The 24,386-nt window shown below is 50.5% G+C and overlaps 1 protein-coding gene across 3 annotated transcripts in view; it reads right to left on the bottom strand.

Moving 5' to 3' along the window:
- Positions 1-24,386, bottom strand: part of SEPTIN9 (septin 9) — a 264,222-nt gene that overhangs the window by 120,736 nt on the left and 119,100 nt on the right. Inside the window, exon 1 of one of the 3 annotated variants that reach the window (XM_006122952.4) lies at positions 23,191-23,706. The exons of the other annotated variants lie outside the window; for them this stretch is intronic. Coding sequence (XP_006123014.1) covers positions 23,191-23,245 — 55 coding nt within the window. The 5' untranslated portion in view covers positions 23,246-23,706. Of the gene's footprint in view, positions 1-23,190; positions 23,707-24,386 lie in introns of those variants that run through there. 3 annotated transcript variants of the gene reach the window in all.

The raw sequence follows: 24,386 nt of genomic DNA, 5'->3' as shown, positions 1-24,386 counted from the left end.
GCCCCGGAAACCTGGACCTGCACTTCAGAAATCAAAGGAAGCACAGAGCATCCTAGCAGGCTAGATCCATCCACTTCAATACACTGCTCCTCCACCAGCTATTATCAACTCTGACCTGATGATTCCATCCCACATTAGCCAGGGTGAGCCCTGGCTGGACCAAGGCCTGGTTCGTGTCAGACTGACCAGATCTGACTAACCCTGCCCACCCCTGGAGTTAGCCTCTGTTAAAGGAATAAGCACCTGAAGAGAAGAACTCCATAGCCCCCAGGGCCCACTCCAGTCCCTGCGTGTCAGCAAAAGGTGAACAGCACACACACCAGAAGGGAAAGTGGGAGAGCGAGAGAAACCCTGGCTACTCTAGGTTATTTTGCTCTGCTTCCCTGTCCCAGGTAATGCACACAGCGCCCTTAGCCAGGGGACCACAATGCACTGGTGTCTCCCCACCTCCCGGGACACGCCAAGGAGCTGTCGAGAAAACATCAGCACCAAATCCTGCTTCCTCTTTCCTGCAGGAGTGCCCAGGCAGCAGTTCTACAGGGTGTGGGCCCCACAGAAGTCAGCAGTATGATCCAGTCAGAGCATCCATCAGGTTTGGAAGGAAGTAGTTGCCTAAACACCACCTAGTCCCTGCAGGATCCCCTAGAAGTCCACTACTATGCAACTGCAGAGACGAACTAAGGGCAAGAGAACTTCAGTGTTTCTCTAGTCAGGCCATGAATTAGAGCGATCACCTGCCAGCTCCCCCTCAGAAGTGCGCTTGCTCGTTTAGCTCAATGAGAGGCAAAGGGCCGGGGGCAGCAATACAAACTCGTGAACACTAACGCATATGCTGTTCAGGAGCATCCCTTCAAAGTCAGCTAGACCCTGTCTCTGAGGCTTCATTCCAGAGTGGCGGAGAGGAAGATACTGTTGTTCAGCAAACATCTGGATGCCCTGCTGCCATCCTCTTTCAGGGACTTATCTGGGTCCTGCTCCTGTGGCCTCGTGGTGCCACACAGTCTTCACTGCTTTTATCCTTTGTACCCCCCTGAAGTAGGGACGAGCTACTCCCCGTTACAGGGAGGGAACCACTACGACATGCTGTGCCGGTACCTGAGCTAGCTAGACTACAGCTGGCTTGGCTCTGCCATCCTGAACTGCAATCCCTGCACTTGGACTCCAGACATACCCTCCATGACTTGCCCAAGGGAGATCCCTGGTCTCCAAACCCTACTATCCTGACCACTGGACCATCCTTCCTGCCCTTTCTCCTCTGGAAAAAATCTTGGGACTGGTTTCCCACAGGAGAGTGCAGAATCCCCTGCATCCCATATCTGGGGGGAAGCTCCTTGAGCGTCTGAACCCAGACGAGAAGGTAGAGGCCTGTGAACTCAGGGCCTTTGACACATGGATTTGTCAGAGCAGCAGCCTCGACTCCCAGCAACAGGAACCATCTGCTCTATTCTCTCCAGCATACAGGGTGAGGAACACATTCCACGTGGCAGGAACTCCAGCAAGCTGAAACACAGCTGCTGAGACACAGCCTCCCTCCTCCTTGAGCGATGCAAAGTACAGGCCAGTCAATTGCTAGGAAAACATTATGGCTGAGGAGGGCAGGAGGCTGTGATGGAGACTGTGCCAATTTGCAAGTTATCCTGTAGGGAGATAGATGCTGGAGCCAAGTGCAGATTAAACAGCCATGCCCACAGTTGGATCTGCAATGAGCAGAACTGGATTTGAGGTGGAAGCTGCATGCCTTACTGGCACAATCTGCAGTGCCTGGGATTGCCAGAAGCCCCTCACATTGGGACTGGCTGCACTTTGGGGCCAATACAAAGGGAAGCCTGAGGGAGTTTGCTGATGTAACTTACATCTTCCAAGCCCTCCATGTGGGTTTGGATTCTCACTCTGTTACCAGCAGAGCCCTTATGCATCAGTTAGGCCCAGTTAGCCATGCTCAGAGGTGGCATATAAGGGCATATGAGGGATGAGGGGAAGGGTGTTAGACACTTTGTAATTGAATAATTGTGTAACCACATCAAACGTTAGCAGTTACACGACTACTCAGCAGTCCCCAGGGGCAGAGCTAGCAGCCAGGGTGCTCCCAGCCCCACTGGGAGCTGGTTTAAAAACCAGCTTCGCTTGCAACCCGGCTGCCTGCCGCCCCTGTCTGTGGGGGACTCGAGCTTCTCCTCCTACTCTGCTGTCCATAGAACACATTCTCCCTGCCACGAGCTGAACGCAGGCGCGCCCCACCTCCCGGAGTGGGAAGCCATAGTGACTGCTCCTGGCAGTCTCTCCCCGTAGCCTTGTAGGGAACACCATCCATCCCCACACAGCCTAGCTATCGATAGATAGTTTTAGAACGAGTCTCTGTGCGAGTCCACTTGTTCAAGAACTCCTCCTAAACAATGCAATATGAGAGTGGCAAAGAAGTGGGCAGAAGAGCTGCCATCTTGCTTGCCAGTGCACCGGTAAGTAGCTGCCCTATCCCAAGCCTCCCCCACACCAGCCCTTTGCCACAGCAGTGGGGGGAGGGGGAGGAGGGAAAAGGCCCCAGGCAACTGGGGGCTCAGGTTGGGGGGGGGGGGGGGGAAGAGAGAACAGGTCCCAGGCAGGCTGCGGGGATACTCTGGGAGTGAGGGGAGAGACCAAGTCCCAAGCAGGCTGGGGGCCCCAGGAAGGGGAGAACAGGCCCCTGGCTCCCAGCCTCCTGCACCCTCCCCCACATTCCCGAGGCCCAGCCTTGAACTTTAGCAAACTTACCCAGTGTTGCCCGTCTCCTATAAGAGACAATCTATCCATGATACCAGTGCTATGCCTAAATCATTGGTTTCCAGTGGCTGACAGAGAGCATTTGACCTGTTAAATTTAGATTAATTAATTGAATAGTTGATGGGATCTCCATCGACTGTCCGATTAGTTGATAAGGGCACCTCTACCTTTGAACTGTAGCAAGAATCCTACCAGGTTCTTGCTACAGTTCAAAAGCGGAAGCCCTGCAGGGAGCGTGGGATCAGACCCCCCAGAGGGGCTCTTTTACATTTCAAACACAGAATCACAGCAGAACCGGCATGAGCAGAGTCTGCATCAGTCCCCGCTCATGCCATTTCCCACTGTGCCTCTACTTCCCCAGCTCCCTTCCCCCACGGAGATGGTACTGGGGTGAACCGGCTTTTAAGCAGGCTCCCCCCCAGCACCGGCTCCTGCTCCCCCCCTTGCTGCCTCTCTATGATAGGCTCCCTCAACCGTCACTCTGGGGTGTCGTACACCAAGGGCACTCCAGGAAGCTCACAGTCCGGAACCACGCCTGGCTGCATCACAGGAGAATGGGGAGAGGTTTTGTGCCAGTCCTTCCTTTTAAGCCCTTCTGGGGCAGTCAAGGAAGCGTTAGCCCAACATTTAGCTTCTTGTAGGTGCTCTTTTGGACAGACTGTCTTGCTAGCTACGCCTTGTACATGACCAATAAGCACACTGCTGATGATGAGCAGCTAATTCTGAATAAAACCATCAACATCCTATTCCAAACAGTAATTAATAACGGTCCAGGCTCAAGAGCTGCTGCAAACTACCCAAAGCCTACCTCTAGTGCTGGGCTGGAAAGCCCAAAGACACTGGCTTTTTTCCATTTCCTTTTCTGATTTGTGCCTGTTTAACACTCAACCCCTTCCCTCCATCTCTATTTCAAAAAGTTTGATTCCGGGTTAGAGTTTTAGATGATGGTATAACAGGGAAGGGGAGAACCGAAAGTATTATTCAAATCTGAACTGCTCCCGCCCCCTACACAAGATTTCCGTAGGTTAGTTGAGGACAGTCATTACTGGCTGTTGTGACAGACACTACCACCGTGATGTGAGCGGAGGGTTTTAAACCAGGCTTGACACTATGATTTCCAAATGCCTCAATCTGAAGACAAACATGTCTGGAAGATTGGACATTCCAAGCTAAATGTTCTCCCAAGGAATGCAATAGGAAAAGAAATGGTAACATTTTGAGGAGCCCTGAAAATGTTCTTTATTTAGGCAACACCTCATTTGTAGATCTCACTCTGAGCTCAAGCTGCAAGATTTACTTTCCTTTTCTGGGAAGATGCTGTCTAGGCAAACAGCACAGCCAATCACAACTTCCTAGGCCACTGGAGTGGACTGTGAAGCTGACAATGCACGGAAATCACCAATACCACAGGAAATAAAGAATCTGGCATCAGAACTTCACTGGCTACTTAGCCAGAGACCTGCTCAGCCCATGACAGTGCAATCATCCCAGCTCTGTCATATTGGAAGGACTCAATGTCAATACCCTCAGCCAATCAGGACTTGAGACCAGGCACAAGGGAAGGACGCCCTGTAACTTCCTAGCATATTAAAGGGAGTTCCACGAGCAAGGAGAGGGGAACACAGCCTGATAGCTACTGGGGCATGTTCTCTGTCCTGTGATCAGAATGGTCTAGCTGGACTTGGAAATCTCTGAACCTCCAACCTTCCCTCAGGTGAGTAATACCATGGAAGTCAACAGGAATACTGGGATGATGTCAGCCGACGGTCAGGGCCGTGTGTGTGTGTGTGTTACCAATAAAAGGTTTAACATCCGTGCCTTTACCGCTAGGACCAGGGTCCCGTCGCGGAGGGCAGCCAACAGGCTGACAGATGCACCGAGTTTATAGGAAGAGCTTATTACATCTCAGATTTCAGCTGCTACGATACAGGATCTCTTCGCAGCGGGCAGTCTAGGGAAGACTGAGAGGTGCCCCAACGGATCTGTCACCTGGGAGATGACAAACGCCCAAGCTCCTCCTATACCTGTCCCTTATGACCAGCTGAAGTTCTTTTAAATTGTGCTTGGTTCTGTTACAGCAACTGAAGGAGTCAGGTTAAAACTTAAACAGTTACAGGTTTATTAAAGAAGCTTATAAATCAGATGGTTACAAAGGCTATTGCTCTATTTCTTAACTGCTAGCAAATAAAGATCTTTAAAAAAAATGGTTACAAAGGAAATAAAGATAGAAAATAGAAATAGTACCAAATGACAACTTAATCTTTAAAGAGCTCTAAGTCTATGTGTACACTTAAGACAAAGGACCACATCTAGGTACAATTTTTACCCCTTTCTGTGCCTCTTGACTCCAGCGGGTCAAGCCAGTGCCAGTCCCTCAATTCCTAGAAAAGATGAATATGAGGTGGGCGTCTGCGTGGAACCTCGGGAGATCAAACATCTAACCTGACCAGCAGATAGATGGTTGATTGACACTCAGAGTAAATGTGCTGCTGGACCCATCTTTATACCCATAGGAGCCCATATCCTCTTATCTAAGATGCCAGATTGTACTGGTCCGTTTTGTGGCGCCAGTTCTTACAAGCAAGTTTCAACTTAATTTACACTTGCAAGAGAGAGAACTAAATTGTAAGTACTAGACTTTTTTTTACTGGGCGAGAGATTCCTCCCCCTGCGGATGGCTGTGCGTTCGTATCAATATGGGTTTTAGTCAAGGGCACTCCTCGGCAGCCTCTTGGTCAGCAATTGGCGTAACTCTGTTTACAGCCATTCATGGTCACAGCAGCCTGGGCCTTCTGTTCAAGGCTTACTGCTCTGTGTGCCCTGCATGCTCCAGGCAAGCAAAGATGGATGTTACAGGGGGGTTCCTGACTGGCTACAGATGAGGAACAACCTGTGTGACTAAACGCTGTAGGTTCAGACTAAGGATGATAAGGACTAGTTGACTATCCGATAAGCAAATGCTTATCAGATAGTTGAGTTGACTAGTCACTTCCCCCCTGCTATCAGATAGAGGCAGTAAAGGGAGGGGGGAAAGGGGGTACTTCGAAGTGGCAGTGCCACACAGCAGATCCTGAGCTCTGTGCGGCGCTGCCCCTTTGAAACGCTGCAGCAACATTTCAAAGCAGCAGCTCCATGTGGAGCCTGGGGTCAGCTCCATGTGGGGTTTCCACAGAGCCTGGAGTCAGCTGGGGAGTCCCCAGCTGATCCCAGGCTCTACGTGTGGCATTTCAAAGCACTCTTTGTGCCCTCGCGCTGCCCCTTTGAAACGCTGCCGCAACATTTCAAAGCAGCAGCTCCATGTGGAGCCTGGGGTCAGCTCCATGTGGGGTTTCCACGGAGCCTGGAGTCAGCTGGGGAGTCCCCAGCTGATCCCAGGCTCTACGTGTGGCATTTCAAAGCACTCGTTGTGCCCTCGGGCTCTTGTGTATTTCAAAGCACATGGAGCTCAGAGTCAGTGGGACTTCCCGCTGGTTCAGGTTCCATGTGGAGTTCCAGTTTTGAAATGCACAAGAAAAACTCTTGTACATTTCAAAGGGGGAACATGGAAGTGCCTATCGACTAGTCAATGGAAATTCCATCAACTACTCGACTAGTAAATTAACCTGTATTTAACATCCTTAATGTGCACTGCTAAGCATATGATTTGCAGATTCATTGTTCTGAACTTTAAACTTCCCTGAAAGCTCCTTGTAACCAGACAGAACTTGCCCTATTGAGTTAATATCAGAGCACGGGGGAAGATGAGGCAGACAAGCCCAGCTGAATGTAACCAAAAAGAATCACTCTTCAGGTATGTCTACACTTGCAGCCTAATTCGAACTAGGGCTGCAAATGTAGGCATTTGAAATTGCAAATCAAGCCCGGGATTTAAATATCCCGCGCTTGATTTGCATGTTCCCGGCCGGGCGCCATTTTTTGAAATTTACAAGCCCAGACTAACTGCCTGTGTCTACACGCGGCAGGGACCCGGTAGTTCGAAATAAAGCCCTATTTCGAACTACCTGTTAAACCTCATTGCAGGAGGAATAAAAGGTAGTTTGAAATAGGGCTTTATTTCGAACGCCCGTTTCCCTGCCGCATGTAGATGCAGGCAGTTAGTCCGGGCTTGTAAATTTAAAAAATGGCGCCCGGCGGGAACATGCAAATCAAGCGCAGGATATTTAAATCCCGGGTTTGATTTGCAATTCCAAATGCCTAAATTTGCAGCCCTAGTTCAAATTACGCTGCAAGTGTAGACATATCCTTCTGTTGCTCCTCTGCACAAGTGCAATCACAGAATACTAGGGGATAGCTCAAAACTTCTACATGGCCCAATTCAAGTCCACACAAGTCAATGAATGTCTTCCTGCTGACCTTGCTGGGCTTTGGATCAGGCTCACAGAAAGGATTCTACATGCTTTGAAAAACATTTCTCTAGAAGCCCATTGGTTCCATCCCTATTAATCACTGCAAGCCTCTTCCATAAAGACAAGGTGGAATACCAGATTGTAAAAGCAAAGGGGAGAGCTGACTGGTTGATGAAAGTTTTCATACCAGCCCATGAAGGCAGAATATAACTACAAAGACACAAAACTCTGCTGGGTGACCAGGTACAGACTGCTGAGCAATGCAGGAGGGACCTACCCTGACTCCAGTTAGTCTTGGGAGGGCAAGTATTCCATGTTCCTGGGGTGAAGAAAGGAAAGGAACTGTGACAGATGGGCCTTGGATTTCTGCCCCTGCAAGTGGAAACATGTTCCTTTGGGCAGAGCATGCTTCAAAGCATCATGGGGCCTGAGATTTCTCTAGGTTTAGGGATGTGTCAGCCCACTGCTCAAATTTTCATCACCTCAGTTTCCCTGCTGCTTTGCTTGCCTTCTTTTCTCGCTCTTTCCTGATCAGCATCACCACGCCCGGCACACAGCAGCTGAGCAAAGAAAAGGGCAGCAGAGAGCAAGCGAGCGAAAAGAAAAAGACCTCAGGAAGCAAACAATCCCAGAGAAAAGAAAAAAAAAAAAACATTGGAGAGTTTAAAAATAGCCTGGCCAGCCCAGAGCCAAGAGCAGGGAAGTAAACAGCCTGTATTCCAAAGGACCCGCCTCCTGGCTTCCTGGAGGGAAGTTGGTTTATTAATTAAAACAATAACAGCAAAATAAAGGCTAATGCTGCAGATCAGCTCTAAGGGGAGGCACATTGCACAACATGGTACCAAAGGGGCAGTGTTTACAGATTTGTTGCGTGGTTCTCCCACCACTGCATAGCTAATACCCAGTAGGGCCAGATTTTGAGGCTTTTTTCTTCCCTAGCTGTGACAGGGCCAAAGTCTCTTTGCTCCAGTTGGCACCACAAATCACTTATCCATGCTGCTGAACTCTCTGTAGTGCATATTCTGTACTTATTAGACAGGGTACTCACCTGGAAGACCTTAGGCAGTTTCCATAGTATCACTGTATGTTAAATTACCGCTGTGTCCTGCCCCAGAGTAGGGATGTAAGCAACTAGTCCCTCGTCTAGTCACTTCTGATAGAGGCAGCAAAGAGTGTGGGGAGAGGAGCTGGTGCTTGGGGAAGCCAACTTAAAAGCTGGTTCCCCCGAGCACCGTCTCCACGGGGGGGAAGAGGAGGAAGGCAGGTAGCAGGGATCAGGTGCAAGATAGGAATCAGCTGATGAAGAGGGTTTTGCCCAGGAAAGCTCATGATTGAGATTATATATATATATATTTGATAGTCTCTAAGATGCTGCAAGACTTCATTGTTTTTGAAGTTACAGATTAACACGGCTACTCCTCTGAGCCCAGGGCTCTATGCATGAAAGGGCCTTTATTCCCAGAGTGAAAGTCCCTCTCTAGGGGCTGATCCAAACTCACTGAAGTAGAGGGAAAAACTCCCACTAACATCAATGGCAGCTCATTGACTCCTACTCCCAAACTCCCAGTCCCTGCCTGCACTACAAATTAAAGATTTCCCCCCCCCCCCCCCATCTGTTCTGTACTACATGAAACCACATCCGACATCAAATTCCTTGGTTTTCAAGTGGGGACAAAAATCTATGGATGACACTGGAGGAATGGAGAGGCTAACATCTATGTTGTAAACACAGAGACACCAAGTTCCAGTGGAGGTGATGCCATGGACAAAGAAACCTCTGTTCACAAAGCAGTGATGGAGACCAAAACAAACAGAAAAGGATGCGGTTTCCTACAGGACCAGTGCAAACTACTTTGATATCTGGCTCAGACTCTGTAGATACTGCAGAGCTGAAAGGAGAGGTGGCTGCTCCCCACTAAACCTCCCTCACGTGATCTTTGTAACCTCAGGTTTATGCTTGCTTGCTTGAGCAGTGAAAGCTTTTGTTGCATTTAGATGTCGGACTCTTAAGGGAATAAGCCAAAGCCAGTTAAAGTGTCTGTTTCAGAACACACAACAGTATCCTCTAAACACAGATTTTCTTTAAAGGGTAGTGAGATGGATTCCTAATGAGGGTGAGCTTTTTGGAAGAACTGTCTGTCAGTGAGCCAAAGCCCTACCCATTCGTGGTAATGAAATATCCCAGGACACTTGTCACCAGAATGGCAGGATGTTAGCCCCAGTTTTCCACCATATTCCTGCTTGACTAAATAACATTCTTACATGTCATGCCCAAGCAACCTGATTAGCTTCTATGATGAGGTAACTGGCTCTGTGGACATTGGGGAAGTCAGTGGATGTGATATACGATCTCCCACAGTATCCTTGCCAGCAAATTAAGGAAGGATAAATGAACTGTAAGGTGGATAGAAAACTGGCTAGATTGTTGGGCCCCAACAGGTAGTGATCAACAGCTCAATGTCTAGTTGGCGGTGGGCTTCAAGTGGAGTGCCCCGAGGATTGTTTGTAGGGCCGGTTTTGTTCAACATCTTTATTAATGACTGGGTGAGGGGATGGATTGCACCCTCTGCAAGTTCATAAATGACTCTAAGCTAGGGGGAAAAGGTAGATACATTGGAAGGTAGGGATAGGGTCCACTGTGACCTAGACAAATTGGATGACTGGGCTGAAAGAAATCTAATAAGGTTCAACAAGGACAAATGCAGAGTTCTACACCTGAGACAGAAAAATCCCAAGCACTGTTACAGGCTGGAGACATAGTGGCTAAGCAGCAGTTCAGCAGAAAAGGACCTGCAGATATCAGTGAAGCTGGATAGGAGTCAACAGTGTGCCCTTGTAGACAAGAAGGCCAATGGCATACTGGGGTGCATTGGAAGGAGCATTGCCAGCAGATCTAGAGAAGTGATTATTCCCCTTTATTCGGCTCTGGTGAGGCCACATCTGGAGTATTGCGTCCAGTTCTGGGCCCCCCACTATAGAAAGGATGTGGACGCACTGGAGAGGGTCCAGTGGAGGGCAACCAAAATGATTAGGGGGCTGGAGCATATGACCTACGAGGAAAGGCTGAGGGATTTTGGTTTCTTTAGTCTGCAGAAGCGAAGAGTGAGGGGGGATTTGATAGCAGCCTTCAACTTCCTGAAGGGAGCTTCCAAAGAGGATGAAGAGAGGCTGTTCTCAGTAGTGGTGGATGGCAGAACAAGGAACAATGGTCTTAAGATACAGTGGGGGAGGTCTAGGTTGGATATTAGGAAAAAACTATTTCACTAGGAGGGTGGCGAAGCACTAGAATGGGTTCCCTATGGTGGTGGTGGAATTTCCATCCCTAGAGGTTTTTAAGTCCCAGCTTGACAAAGCCCTGGCTGGGATGGTTTAGTTGGGGTTGGTCCGGCTTTGGGCAGGAGCTTGGACTTGATGACCTCTTGAGGTCTCTTCCAGCCGCAGGATTTATGATTCGCTGATGCCCTACATTCAAATGGAACTGACATTCTTCATGGCTTCCTATTCTAAATTGTTGTGTGCTGTTGTTTTACTCATATACAGTTGTCAAGATATGTGCCAAAGGTGGCTGCATTTTAGTGCCAAGTGAAGTTAGGAATATATGAGTATTATATATTATGTTAGCAATATGCATGCAAGTCATTCACAACTCACTTTTACATTACTGTGTGATGGTTGCCATCTTGGCCAACAGCCCAGGGACTGAACTGGGATTTCCAAAGCTAAAAACATAAATTACTACAGCTTGTGCTAAGCTCCTTAAAGGGTGCTGTAACAAAGTCACATCTTTTGTGACCACGACACAGAAGGGAACCTATTAGGACCACTGTAACGTGGGGGTGGGTGACAGCATGTAAACAGAGAGAGAGAAAATCTGGCCATAAATGAAACGACAGAAATCTCTTCTAAACCAAACATCTACAAACAACAATCCACATTTGTTCATTGAAATTATGATAATTAGCTGTAACAGCCACTAGTTACCATTGCTTCGTTTAACTAGATGCACAATTGAATGTGGAAAAGCAGAGGTGTAATTACGTTAAAGTAATAAGAACAGTCACAAACAGCTCCCAGATGAAGTCATATTCCCATCTTTTCTCTTACTCTACTGGATAAGGAAAAAAGGGTTTCAGCTTGATTCTCATCTTGGGAAAGCCATTTACACCTGGGCTAAATGCTACCAAATAAGAGTGGGGGTATTCTATACCTATTTTGCACTGGTGTGAGGTAACTGAAAAATCAGCCCCTTGGGTTCTATTCCCAGCTTTGGCATCGACTTGCTGGGGGACCCTGGTCAAATCACATCTCTTATCCATGCCTCAGTTTCCCACTCAGTACAATGGGGATAAAGATCTGCAAAGTTATATTCTAGAAAGTCGGGAGCAAAGGGATGCTAAATTTTGGACATGTCTTTTGAGACAATTCTCTAGGAAAGGTAAGGGAATACCCAATTTTCACTAATCATCTTTGTAAATTAAGAGGAGTTTGAAGATTTGGTTGACTGACTTAAGCCACCCTTCTTTCTCTTTGCAGAAAAACTCACAACTGTGCTGGAGATTTTCATTTCATGTCTTCCTTGATACAGTTCTGTTTTTAGAGAGATCCACGAAGAGTTATGAGCAGCCATTCTTGTTGGCCAGTCTAGAGCTCTTAGGCTATGTCTCCATTATGTTGGTATAACTTAGATCGCTCAGGGGTATGATTAAGGCGCACGGGTGCATGCGCATGCACACACACACACACACACACACACACCCTCAGCTTAAGTTACACCCAGGGGCAGCCCGTGAGCCTAGGTGAACTAGGCAGTTGCCTAGAGCGCCGCTGGCCCGGGCGCCTGATGATGACGTCACAGCCATTGACGGCTGTGCAGGCGGGGGCGCCGATCATGCCGCCCGCCTGGGGCGCCCACTGCCGCAGCTGGCCTCGGCCCTCTCCTGGTTCACCGACCTAAGCATCAGTGTGAACGGTTATGTTGATGAAAAAGCTTCTCCTGCCAACTGCTCCTTTGGGTGGATTAATGAAATTGACAGGAGAGCTCTCTCATAGCTTAGAGCGGCTACACTAGAGAGTTTACTGTAAGCGCCCTAATGTAGCCATATCTTGTATCTCTTGTCTGATAAAGCTAAAGGTCCCTGCCACATCAGAGGCAGACTCCGCTGACATGCCATCTCTAACGAGAATCAGTTTTCCTGAGGGGAAGGTGTGAGTGCAAAAGAAATGTCAATAGCACTTCCAGTGGGTGGCTGAGCAGAGAGCAACAGGGCATTAATGCCAGATTCTGGAAATGAGATTTCATCACCCTCAATGGTTTAAATTACTAACCCGTTGCCAACACGTCCTACGAGGCAGAAGTGCAACTCAGCGGCTTTGAGTGAGGCTGGGAAGAGGAAGGTTTAACAGACCCGTCTAGAACCAAATACAGCCTGGGCAGGAGCTGTACAAATTCCTCCACCACACAGCTCTGTGCCAGTGCCCTTCCATCCTGCCTTGCAGCCTCCTGGCTATTCCAATCCTGGGGATCCCGCATGCACAGAGCTCTGCCTATGTCACTCCCTCCTGCCCTGTGACACCCCCACCCCCAGCTTTGCCAATGCCCCTGAATCCTGCCCAGCTGTACCTCATGCTGTTCGAGCCCAATTCCTGGGCAATAAGAACCTCTCAGCAGAATGAGCTATTATTTTTGTGACACAGGTAAGTGTCCGACTGGGATTGCAACGAGACTGCCCAGCTCATCTCACTGGTGTGCCCTTCTCTGGAGAGGTGGCGAAGGTTCAGATCAACTGCAGCAAAAGAGGAGTCAACGGGGAAAGCTTGCCCACATTTCACAGCCCTCTGCCTCCCCGGGCAGCCGAACTCTTCAGAGGCAGCTTGTTCCTAGGAGCAGTCAAATGTACACAAGCCTCCCACAGTTTGACAGCCCTAACTATTAGAAGCTATTCTGCCAGGTAGGTTCTTATTGCCACTCTCCTTAAACAGCCCAGGAAACGACGGAGGGAGGCAGGGAGAAAAGAAGAGCTAAGCAATCAACAGGCAACCAGTCTGTCTTGTCATGCCAACCAGCACTGGCTTCCCTAGAGCAGGGAAAAGATCAAGGCTGCAAGGAAGCAGCACTGAACAGATAATTCTATGAATGGTTTAGCTGCTGCCAGGGAGTACAGGGAGGGATTCTTTCCCTCTCCCTCTCCTTTCAACCCTGTTTTGTCGGGATACCCTTAGAAGTCAAAAGATGAGGGATGGGGATATCTGTTTCTTATCCTCCCGCCCAAGATTTTCAGATGCTCCGAGATGCACCTTAAAAGATTTATTAGCATCTCCTTTTCTGGACACACTCAAGAGGCTGGGTTAATGGAACTAACTGCCTTAGCATGTGGGGACTGTATTTAGTAAGCCTCCCTCCCATGCACCATGACTCCAGATGGATCAAAGCCCACCTCTTGGTCCAAATGCACTTGGAGTCCAGCTGATCAGAGAGACGTCCGTGTCTTGATCCAGTCAGACTGGACCCAAACAAAACGTTATGAAAATCTCATGCATATCTTCTCCCTCGGCTTTGCACCATCCGAGTTCAAGACACATTCTCCACATACACTGCAGCCATCCCTCTGGCATTCTGCTCTCTAATATTAGCATCATGGCTGATACTCAGCATCTGCAGCATTCAAACAGCAGCTGCTTCCCTCATGCAGCATGCAGGAAGAATGTGAGAACCAAGTGGTTTAGCATGCAGCCCCCAGCCATGTGTTCCACAAGATTCCAGACTCTTGATGGACTGGATTTCAGGAAAGAGGGTAGGGATGGATGAGCCCATGGGACCCTGGCCTCTGGAAATCCCAGGCATCTGTTTCTACTTGGGTCCTTTGTGAACATGACCTGGCCGCCTTTTCTTGCCTCCAGTTGATCCTGAAAACCACCACAGAGCTGAAAACCACCACAGAGCTCAGGTACAATTGGTGGGCCTTGCCTGAGTGAAGGCCAGGACTTGACTTCTAGGGGGTGATGTACTGCAGGACAGAGCTGCACTGGCAGTGGGTGGGACTGCACAAGGAAGAAGTGCTGCTACTTAGAATCGAGGTACATTGAAGCTGTAACAAATGACTTTCCCATGTAATGCCTGCTTCTAGCCAGCTCCCTTGCATTGCACATGCAAAGCTCTTTCTTTTGTGATTCACACATTGATTGGTTCTTGGTTTTGTGGTTTTTTTAAATAAAAGCATCTCTGCTCTACTAAGTAGCAAACTACACAAGAGTTGGCAACCTATGGCTCCCAAGCCAGATAGGGGTCTTCTGGAGCCCCAACTCAGTCCCCCCTTGCTCTCCCCGCAGCTGGCACTGCAGCCTAACCTCCCCCGCAAGATTCAAATGCCAGCGCGGCTTCCTGCAGGGAGGGGCGTGAGGGAGAAAGCCCAGAGGCTCCTCGCCGGAACTGGCATGCAGGGAACAAACAGGTTAAACAGCTCAGGGCAACAGCTTTTTCCTCCCCCGCCCCTCCGTCCCATGTGGGGGAAACCAGGAACCAAAGATGGATCCTTTGCACTGACTGCCTCCTGGCCAGACACCCCCTGCTTCCAGCCTACTCCTACCCCCTGGCCAGATCTCACAGCCTCAACCCCTCCTACACTCAGGTCCTGCACTCCCATCCCTACCCCATTCACCAGCAGCCCTGTCCCACACACTTAATGCCTCATTTTTGCCCCAACCAAGAGGTTAGGGAAGCAAACAAAATCCACTAACCCTGGAACCCCAGAAGAATAAATCTGGCCTGAGGCCTTGAACCTTAGTCCTCCCTGCCCCTCCCCCCACTATGGGACTGGAGCACCAGGGCAGTGAGGTGTTTCAGTTGGAGGCCACTTGTGGGTGTTGGGGATTTTTTGAGGGATTTTTTTGTTTCTCACTTGTGTGGTCCCCAACTGATTTTTCTGAGGGTTAGTGACCCCCCCCCCAACCCAAAAAAGGTTCCCCACCCCTGCCATAAATAAAGACAATGTTGAAATCTTTTGTGTTGCACGTAATATTTTACTTTGTTTAAAAATGAAGCCTGACCAACAAGCCCCCAATTTGGGCCCAGCCCACATCTGGCTGCAGCATCATAACACTCCTGCACCTCCCCTACACACACACCAACTCTGATCCCAGCATACACCTGAACTCTCTGCCTTGAGCCTCATACCCGCACATCCCCAGACTCCTGCACCTCCACATACCCCAACCTTGTGCCCTGAATCATATACCCCAATCTCCAGCCTTGAGCCCCTCATACATCCCAACCCAGACTCCTGCACCCCCACATCACCAGCCGCAGCCATAAGATTGACAAAAGACAGCCTGAATGCGTGTGTGAAGCAGGATTTGACCAGGTATGATGTAAACTTCAAAGAACTGTGAGAAAAGATGCAGCAGCAAAAGTCCCATTAAATAGTCTGTGAGTACAATGTTTCATTTGTCATAGAATCAGAGAACCATAGGGCTGGAAGAGACTTCAGAAGGTCATCAAGTCCAGCCCCCTGCTCTAGGCAGGACCAATCCCAACTGAATTAACCCAGCCAGGGCTTTGTCAAGCCGAGACTTAAACACCTCTAGGGATGGAGACTCCACTACTTCCCTTGGTAACCCATTCCAGTGCTTCACCACCCTCCTAGTGAAATAGTTTTTCCTAATATCCAACCTGGACCTCTCCCACCACAACTTGAGACCATTGCTCCTTGTTCTACCATCCGTCACTACTGAGAACAGCCTTTCTCCATCCTCTTTGGAACCTCCCTTCAGGAAGTTGAACGCTGCTCTCAAATCCCCCCTCACTCTTCACTTCTGCAGACTAAACAGACCCAACTCCCTCAGCCTCTCCTCGTAGGTCATATGCTCCAGCCCCCTAATCATTTTGGTTGCCCTCTGCTGGACCCTCTCCAATGTGTCCACATCCTTTCTGTAGTGGGGGGGCCCAGAACTGGACAAGATACTCCAGATGTGGCCTCACCCGAGCCGAATAAAGGGGAATGATGACATCTCTGGATCTGCTGGCAATGCTCCTCCTAATGCAACCTAATATGCCATTAGCCTTCTTGGCTACAGGGGCACACTGTTGACTCATATCCAGCTTCTCATCCACTGTAACCCCCTGGTCCTTTTTTGCAGAACTACTACTTAGCTGGTTGGTCCCCAGCCTGTAACAATGCTTGGGATTCTTCCATCCCAAGTGCAGGACTCTGCACTTGTCCTTGTTGAACCTCATCAGATTTCTTGTGGACCAATCCCCCAATTTGTCTCAATCACTCTGGACCCTATCTCCCCTCAAGCGTATCTACATCTCCCCCAGCTTAGTGTCATTTATGCTATTATTAATTATTATGTCAATTATCAATCATATTAAGTTGCATATTTTCAGTCATGCAAATGGCTCTTTGTTGACCACTTGTTCTGAATTTTGATGTAGTTTGGCTCTTTGGTTTGAAAAGGCAGCTAACCCCTTCATGTACCATGAGAGCAGCCTGAAGCCATGCTCTTCTTATACTCTGATGCCACTTGCATGAACTCTGCAAGGCTGGGCTAGGACGGGAGATTGCAAAGACTCACCTGGGTCAGTAAGCAGCACTGATCAGTAAGCTGATCCAGTGTCCTCGTGTGGTTTCACTGCACTGCTGGAGATGCAGCCTTTAGGGTAGATTGTAAAGCCAAGGATCTAACCACTGGTAACAACTGAAGCTGACTTTGTATTTTTTGCTGGAGCAAAGCTGCTAGCCCCAGCATCCTGGTCAGATGCTAACTCTGGTAATTACATCTCTCCTCCCATCTCTGCAGTTTCAAGTGATTATGGGTGGGTGACCCACCCTTGGTTGTTATTCACCATTTACTGACAGAGGATCACATGTTCGGCTGTAATCCACCCTAGAGATTACTGTACTTCGGTAGTGGACTTCTTTTCTTTTCTCTCTCATGGGCATCACTTCAGTCGATAACCTTTATCCTGTGATTTGAGAACCCCTCTATCTGTGCAGGCATTACTATTACATCACTAGTGCCCTGAACTAGCCCACCTGAGCTGTAATTCTTAATGCCTGTGAAAACTGCCCGTCCTCCAACCCATGAGCCCCATCCTCACAGGCTCTGCAGTCACTGGTTGGATACTACAGGGATGGGCTCTGGAGTATACACTGACATTAGGACAGACTCCGGTTTATACTCATTTCAGAAAGCAAGCACCATCATGCTATGGTGGTCAACTGCTGGAAGAGAGTCTCCATGCGCATGTGTGTTTATTTCACATTACTGGAAGCTGAACTAGTTGCAGTCCAGGGCCCTAGGGCACTGTGAAGCTGACTGGGCCTGAGGGGTTTGTTTAATTTGGTGTTAGACCTGGGCAACTGAAGGTGCTGATGGAGCTCTCTGGCAGGGACAAGGAGTGGGGCTGCTGTGCTCACTGTGAGAGGAGGGACTCCTTAGAGGACCTGCCCAAACCTCTGAAATCAGGAGTGACTGTGCTGGTCTTGCATGAGTCTTGGCAAGCCAGACTCAACGAATGTGGGGACAGGAGGGAGAGATTTCTCTGCTTATTAAAGGAGACAGAGTCTCTGCCAGTCACATAGCCCTTGTTAGCCCAATCGATGCTTATATGTTGTCACCTAGTTCAAGTCAGAGCATTTCCTCGCCACCACCTGCAGCACTGCACAAAGGAGCAAGGCAGAGCCACTTTTACCCCAACCACATCATACGGCCTGGGGGTTTCCCCACTACATTTGCTGTTCTGGTTGAGATGCTAGTGCCCACTAAACTGCAGTGCAACAACTCACATTCTTTCTCCTGAAGCAGTGCTCCATAAACTGACGCCCACACTGCCCAGCAGTAACGTGGCCTCACCGGGCTGACTCGTCAGAAGTGACAGAGCTCCCTCGTGCAAAGGGTGGCTGGCATCTGCACCACACCAGGGCACACCTTGAGCACAGGTTTCAGTGATAAGTCGCCTTCTTGGTCTAAGCATTGGGAATGAACTGGGGACCACAGAGCTAAAAACATGAGCAGCTTTGGCTTGTGCTAAAGAGCCAAGGCTGGGGGCTGCAACAGCTCCTGTGTTCTGTGGACATGAGCTGCAACACTCCCGATCAGCAGCTTCCACTTGCACTAGAGAGGCCGGGAGAGGAAGGAGAAGCACCCGTCGTGCCATGCAGTGCTTTGCTCCCTTCTGCTACACGGTAGTTTTAGGTAAAGCAACAAACCCAAGCCACTGCCAGGGAGGGACACTAGGAGAGGAACCAGACAGGGACAGCTGTAGGGAACATCTTTTGCAGGACTGACAAGCCTGTGCTTTGCAAGAATGATGTTTCCAGAAGATCTGGGGTGTCTGTCACTTGTGATTTTTTAGCCAGATCTTTAACTTTGGCCCTGGGCCTGTGGAGGCTGAGACTCCAGTCCAGAAGTCAAACACTAGGCTCACTATTGAGAGGGCTAGGAGAACAACTGGAACGGGCACTACCATGTCTCTGCTTGGGATGCTGCCACAGAGTTGCAACAGCTAATTAATCTGTGACCCATCAACCTGGATCCCAGCTCAGGGCAGTGCCAGGATATGCATCCACAGCTCTCTCTCCACGTCTCACTACACAGACGGGGCTGCTGTTCTGGGAACATCCACTCTGGAAAAATTCTCCCATCGGGGGGCAGCTCCTTGCCTGGAGGGACCGTTCACCTTCTGCAGCTAACAGTCTTCAGGATCTCCCCAGGGTCTTTACCATCTTCACTTTGTTCTCCAAGTGGAGGATTCCTTCAGGCTGCGGACAGATTTAAATGTTGTTGGGGTGGATGATAGGGGACGCCTGTAATCCTGATCATATTTCAGCAGAGATGAGCATGCAAGTCCCTGAAGGACAGTTCTACACACACAAGATGAAACAAAATGTGGAGAACTGATAGCAAAACTGCCCAGCTGCTCCCTCTCCAAACTTCCACTTGGTAATGAGATTGTACTCTCTCTTCTCTCACACCTGCCCTCCCTCCTAGTGGGCTGCTGCAGAGACTGGAGTGCTGCAGGGTAAAAGATTAGGGGGCAAGGGGACATGACCAATGCTCCATCCAATTTTTTCAGTCCATGGGTGGAATACGTTTTGTTATGCGCATCAAGGCATGTGCGACGTACATCACCAGGAGAAATGCAGCCTGCTGGCTGTAGGCACTCTGCTAACCAGAATCTGTCCTGGATGGCCACATGTGATGGAGTCAGCTCCCTGCTGCTTTGCTTCCTGCTGGTAGCTCTGGGGAAACAGTCCTTCCTCAGCAGGGCATCGCCTTCTGGTGGTGCCCCACCCATCTGCAGTCCACACTTGTGTTCCAGACCAATGTAGCTCCCAGACCACGACGTCTTCTTTGGGATACTGGCTTACAGCAGTGCCTACTCCATCCATGAGTGGTGTCTCATCCCCCTTCCAGGGGTATCAACAGTCCTTCATCTAGCACCTGTCACCATAGCCAACTGCAGCCTCAATCCAAGGGCAAGTCACAGTCCTTCCAGGCCACACAACAATGGCGGCTACACACATAGAGTTGCCAGATGGTTTCAACAAAAATACCGAACACACTTGACATTACATCACAATCTGCATTACATCTTATTTAGAAAGTACTGGGCATTTATATTTTCTCATTTATATTTTTTCAGTTTGTTTCCCAAACAGAAAGCTCAAATACTGGACTGTCTGGTTCAAAACCAGACACCTGGCAACCCTATAGACACGGTGCAATGGGGGGAAAGGGGGAATCCAGGCCTGCCCACGACTCTGGGTCTCAACCCAAGGACCCTCTGGTAGAAGCCTTGTTTTGTCCTGCCTTCCTCTACTCCCCTCCACTGCCTTTCGTTCTCTAGGTAATTTCCCCTATGACTCTTTGCACCCTCCTGGCCCTGGTAGCAAGGTCTAAAGCCTGGCAGGTATCAGGCAAGAGCCCCTTTTAAGCCCCCCTGAGCCTGCCTAGCCCATTTCTCCCAAAGGTATTTCTCCAGGAACCAGGTCCTGCATCTTCCCTGGTCAAAGCACAACTGTCTCTGATGGGCAGCTCCTTATATACAGGCCTGCCCCAGCAAGCTACACCCTGATTGGTTCCTTAAAAACCTCTCCCTGATTGGCCACGGCTCTGACCAGGCTCTTTCCTGCCTGCTTTAACCCCTTCTGTTCAGTGTGGGGCAGCTGCCACACCACACCACCCAAAAACACAGCTTACAGGGAACACTAGTACATGCCCCTGATTTTCACAGGAGGGGAAAGATGATCTTGTGATTGAAGCACTGAACAGGGATCAATTCCCAGTTGCGCATGACCTGGAGCAAGACATACTGGGCCTCAGTTTCCTCAGCTACAAAATGGGAACAATGCTTCAGTGCAGGACTGAATTCATGAGGGGTCTGCGGAATGCTGTGAAGTATCTGCAGAAGTACCTAGACCTACAGATCTAAACACACATTCCATCATTTTTGCCATCACTTAGTTTTCTTTAGGCCACTCTTCTTTGGATCATGGTTGGCCCTTGTCCCAGTGTTTCTGGAAGGAAAAAATTGCTTTTCCAGAACTCACACCATTTTTAGGAAGAACAGTGCCCGTGGTCTTAAAGTCACACCTGTATTCTCCAGGGCAGCCCCTTTGCCCCGCCATTGCCTGCTTCTGGCCTACATGTCTCTCTGGCAAGAGTACAGACTTGGCTAGATTACTTATGTGTGCTCTCCAGCACATTGGCATGTGCCCAGAGCCCTCAGTTCAAAGGCATCCATCAAAACCCTTTAGTTCTCCACAAGAGTCCAAGGAGGAGATACTCCTCCCCCCTTGCAAAAGCCCGGGCTGCCACAAGATAATGATTCAGTAGAACTTCTAACCCAAGTCACAAAAGAAGCTTCCTCCTGCAGTTCCAGCTACAGCTATCTCTCAGCTATCTCAAAGCTGTGCAAGAATACAAGATTTGAAGCAAACAGCAAGCCCTGTGTGTGCTTGGGAATTCACAGTCTTCTCCCGTCAGGCGTGCGCTTCAGACTAAAAAGCTACATAAACAAGGTACGGAAGGACAGGAGAAAAACAGCCTGAAGATATTCCCTTAGCAGATAACAACAGGGTGCAGCAGTGAGCTAAACTGAAAGCCCCATGCACTAGAGCTGAGCACACACAGCTCTGAACTAAGGATGTTAAGAAGCAGGTGACGGACTAATAGTGTGCTTGATACAATTTGTATCGAGTACACAATTAGTCAATAAGCTGTGGCTTTGCAATTTAAACGCAGTAGGTGTCCGGCACACAGGCATCCCAGCTCCTAATACATTTAAACTTCAGAGCTGCAGTGGAGGTAGTTCCAGGACCCGGTGCAAGCCAGGACTCAGCAGTCCCGGCTCGTGCTGGGTCCAGGATCGCTGCGGCTTTGCTTTTTAAATGGAATAAGAGCCTGCCTTTTAAGATGCAGAGCTGTAGCGCGCGTGGCCCCTGGAGCCAGCGTGAGCCAGAACCGAGCAATCCCGGCTTGGAGCAGCTCCAGAACCACGGAGGCTCTGCCTTCTCTGCTCCTCCCTCCACACACCATGGAGCTGGTGCTGGGTGGGGGGTGGGGGGGGGGGAAACCAGCTTTTAAGCTGGCTCCCCCCAGCACCGGCTCCTGCTTTTCACCCCTTTGCAGTCTGTGGTATAGAGGCAGCAAGGGTGGGGGGCAAGTATTCCAGTGGTGACTTGACTGCCCAGTAAGCCTAAGCTTATCGGGTAGTCGACTACCCGAGTAGTCGCTTACATCCCTACTCACCGAAAAGCTGCCAGAGGATGTGCAATGGCAGCCGGCCAAGTTCAGCCACCTTCATTTTTCTAGCCTCTACAGAAGCATGTACAAAGCAACAGGAGGAGCCAATGGCTTCTAGAGGTCTAAATCTACACTGCATGTCCCCTGGATAAGAAGGCCAGTCGTGACTCCATGCAGCTGTTTCCAGGCGATGGCACCCCCCTTGTTCTCCATGCAGAAGTGAAAAGCACTTCTCCACTCCCACCACATTTCCCCAGGGAAAAACTTCCTATCAGGGTGATTAAATACTGGACTAAATTGCCTAGGGAGGTTGTGGAATCACTGGAGATATTTAAGAGCAGGTTAGACAGACATCTAGGATGGTGCTTTTTTCTGCCTTGAGGGAAGGGGACTGGACTTGATGACCCCCCCCCCCCCCCCCAGTCTTAGTGTCTATGATTCTATGGCATTGGCCTGGCCCTGGGACCCAAAGACAGAGGCTCCATCCCAAAGTTCCCTATACACTGCACTTGTGCAGCTGCATAGGAAAAATTATAATGCTGCCCAGCTGATTAGCAGAGCACCCACAGGTAGGTTTTGTGTTTCACATCTGAGCATGCCTTGGTGCACATTAAAAAAAATATTCCACACATGGATGGAAAGATGAGAGGGAACATCGCTCCCTCTCCAACTTGGCCATATGAGAGAAACAAAGGCAGGACGCTAACCCTTACAGCTGTGGGATAAGAGCCCAAGGAAGGAAACTAACCTGCTGGATGAGTGCCAAACACACACATCCCATGGCCACACCTGATCCATGCCCCGCGGAGCTGGCTTGGGCTGGGGACAGCGCCCTCCCCCTCACTGCCCCTCAGACACAGAGGGCCTAGCAATCCCCGACTGATCTGCTGCAGACTTGATGGTGTCGGCCCTGCAGAAGAACCCGCCAGGAACCCAAGGAGCTTTGCTGAGCAGCAGCTGCAGGAATCAGGCCACTCTCCCCCGTCTCTTTCTGGCCGGGCGGAGGGAGGAGCGGGGGCAACGCGCCCGCCCCCAGCGAGAGCCCACGCGCCGCCAAGGGGGCTGCCCCCGACAGTCCAACGGGAGGGGGGGAGCAGCTGCCGTCCTGCCCCAGGAGAGCCCGGGTTCTACTCGGGCTGCGGAGCGCGCACAGCCCCAAGGCGGCGGCAGCGGCCGGCGCTGGGAGCCTCCCGCAGACTGCGACCCCCTGCCCCGCGCCCCTCAGCCTGGGAGCCGGCGCGCCCCGTCCCACCCCAGTGCCGACAGACCCCCGAGCGAGCCGGGCGCTGCCCCCCGCCGGCGCTAAGGGGACCCGGGAGCTGCCCGCGCCGCAGGCTCCTACCTTCGAAGTCGGAGATGATGCCCTCCAAGTGCGCGTTCACCGCCGGGTCTGACATCCCGCCCCGCAGCAGCCCCCGGCCGGGGCGGCCAAACTCCAGCCGCAGGGAGCGAGCTCCGGGCCTGGCCGGCTCCCAGCGACCGCGGGCTGGGCTCGCTGCTGAGCTCGCCGGAGCCCCTCTGGGGCCCCCTCCCGCTCGCAGGCTCGGGCTGAATGAATGGAGGAAGGGCAGAGGGAGGGAGGGAGCCCGCCCCGGGCACAGTCCCAGCCTCCCCTCCTCGCACTGGCTGCTCCGCACGCCCGTCAAACCTGCCTCCCCGCTCGGGGATCGCGGGCACAGCTACCGAGCCGGGCCCGCCGCCCCAAAGACACCGCGGGAGGGCGGCGGTCGCTTCTGGCTCCCAGACGAAGTGCGAGCAGCGGCGGGCTGGGCTGGGCTGGGCTGTCCCGGCGCTTGCAGACGCCCCCCAGGCCTGTGCACGGCGAGCTGGCCGAGGAGGGCTAGCAGAGCTAGCGGGACAGGAGCTCCCTGCCCTGCCACTGGATGCTGGGCGCTGGGGGTGCCCCTCCCTCACACACACTCCCTGCCATATGGGCAGGGAACGTGCCGTCCGGCAGCCTTGCGGCCCTGAGGACTCATTCCCCGAGCTTAGTACTGACGCAGAGTTTCCCCAGTCTGCCTCCCGTTAGGAATAAGGGTTCTTGCGCAACAGGGTTTTTTTGCGCAAAACGGACCCCTCTACACTGCATTTTTCTGTGCAAAAACCTCCTCTGCAAAGAGCATTGGAAGAGAATATGCAAATGAAGTGTGAGAGTTGCTAATGAGCGCTTCATTTGCATTTCCTCTTCTTCAAGAGGGATGCAGTGTAGACGTAGCCTTAAAGTCTGAGGTTGATAAACTACCCTGTTGTAGTTAAACTGGCAGAATCCTTGCTTGTGGATACTCTTAAATCAGGGAAATTTAAGAAAATAAGCTATTCAGCTATAACCCCCTTTTAGCAGCATAACTGCAGCCACAAGGGAGGGGAGCAATCGTAGTCATAACAGAATTAGTCCAGCCTGGGCAAACAAGCACTGAGCCTTAGGGATTGCACCAATTCGGCTAATTCAGTGAGTTAAATCAGTGTAACTTTAGTGCATAGACAAGGCTTCCTTCTTTGGATACTATATGACCATCTTCCTTTACTGTATCTCCCCAG

Source organism: Pelodiscus sinensis, chromosome 20 (assembly GCF_049634645.1).
Source record: "Pelodiscus sinensis isolate JC-2024 chromosome 20, ASM4963464v1, whole genome shotgun sequence".
NCBI classification, from domain to species: Eukaryota; Metazoa; Chordata; order Testudines; family Trionychidae; genus Pelodiscus; species Pelodiscus sinensis.
This window is presented reverse-complemented; position numbering and strand designations above follow the sequence as displayed.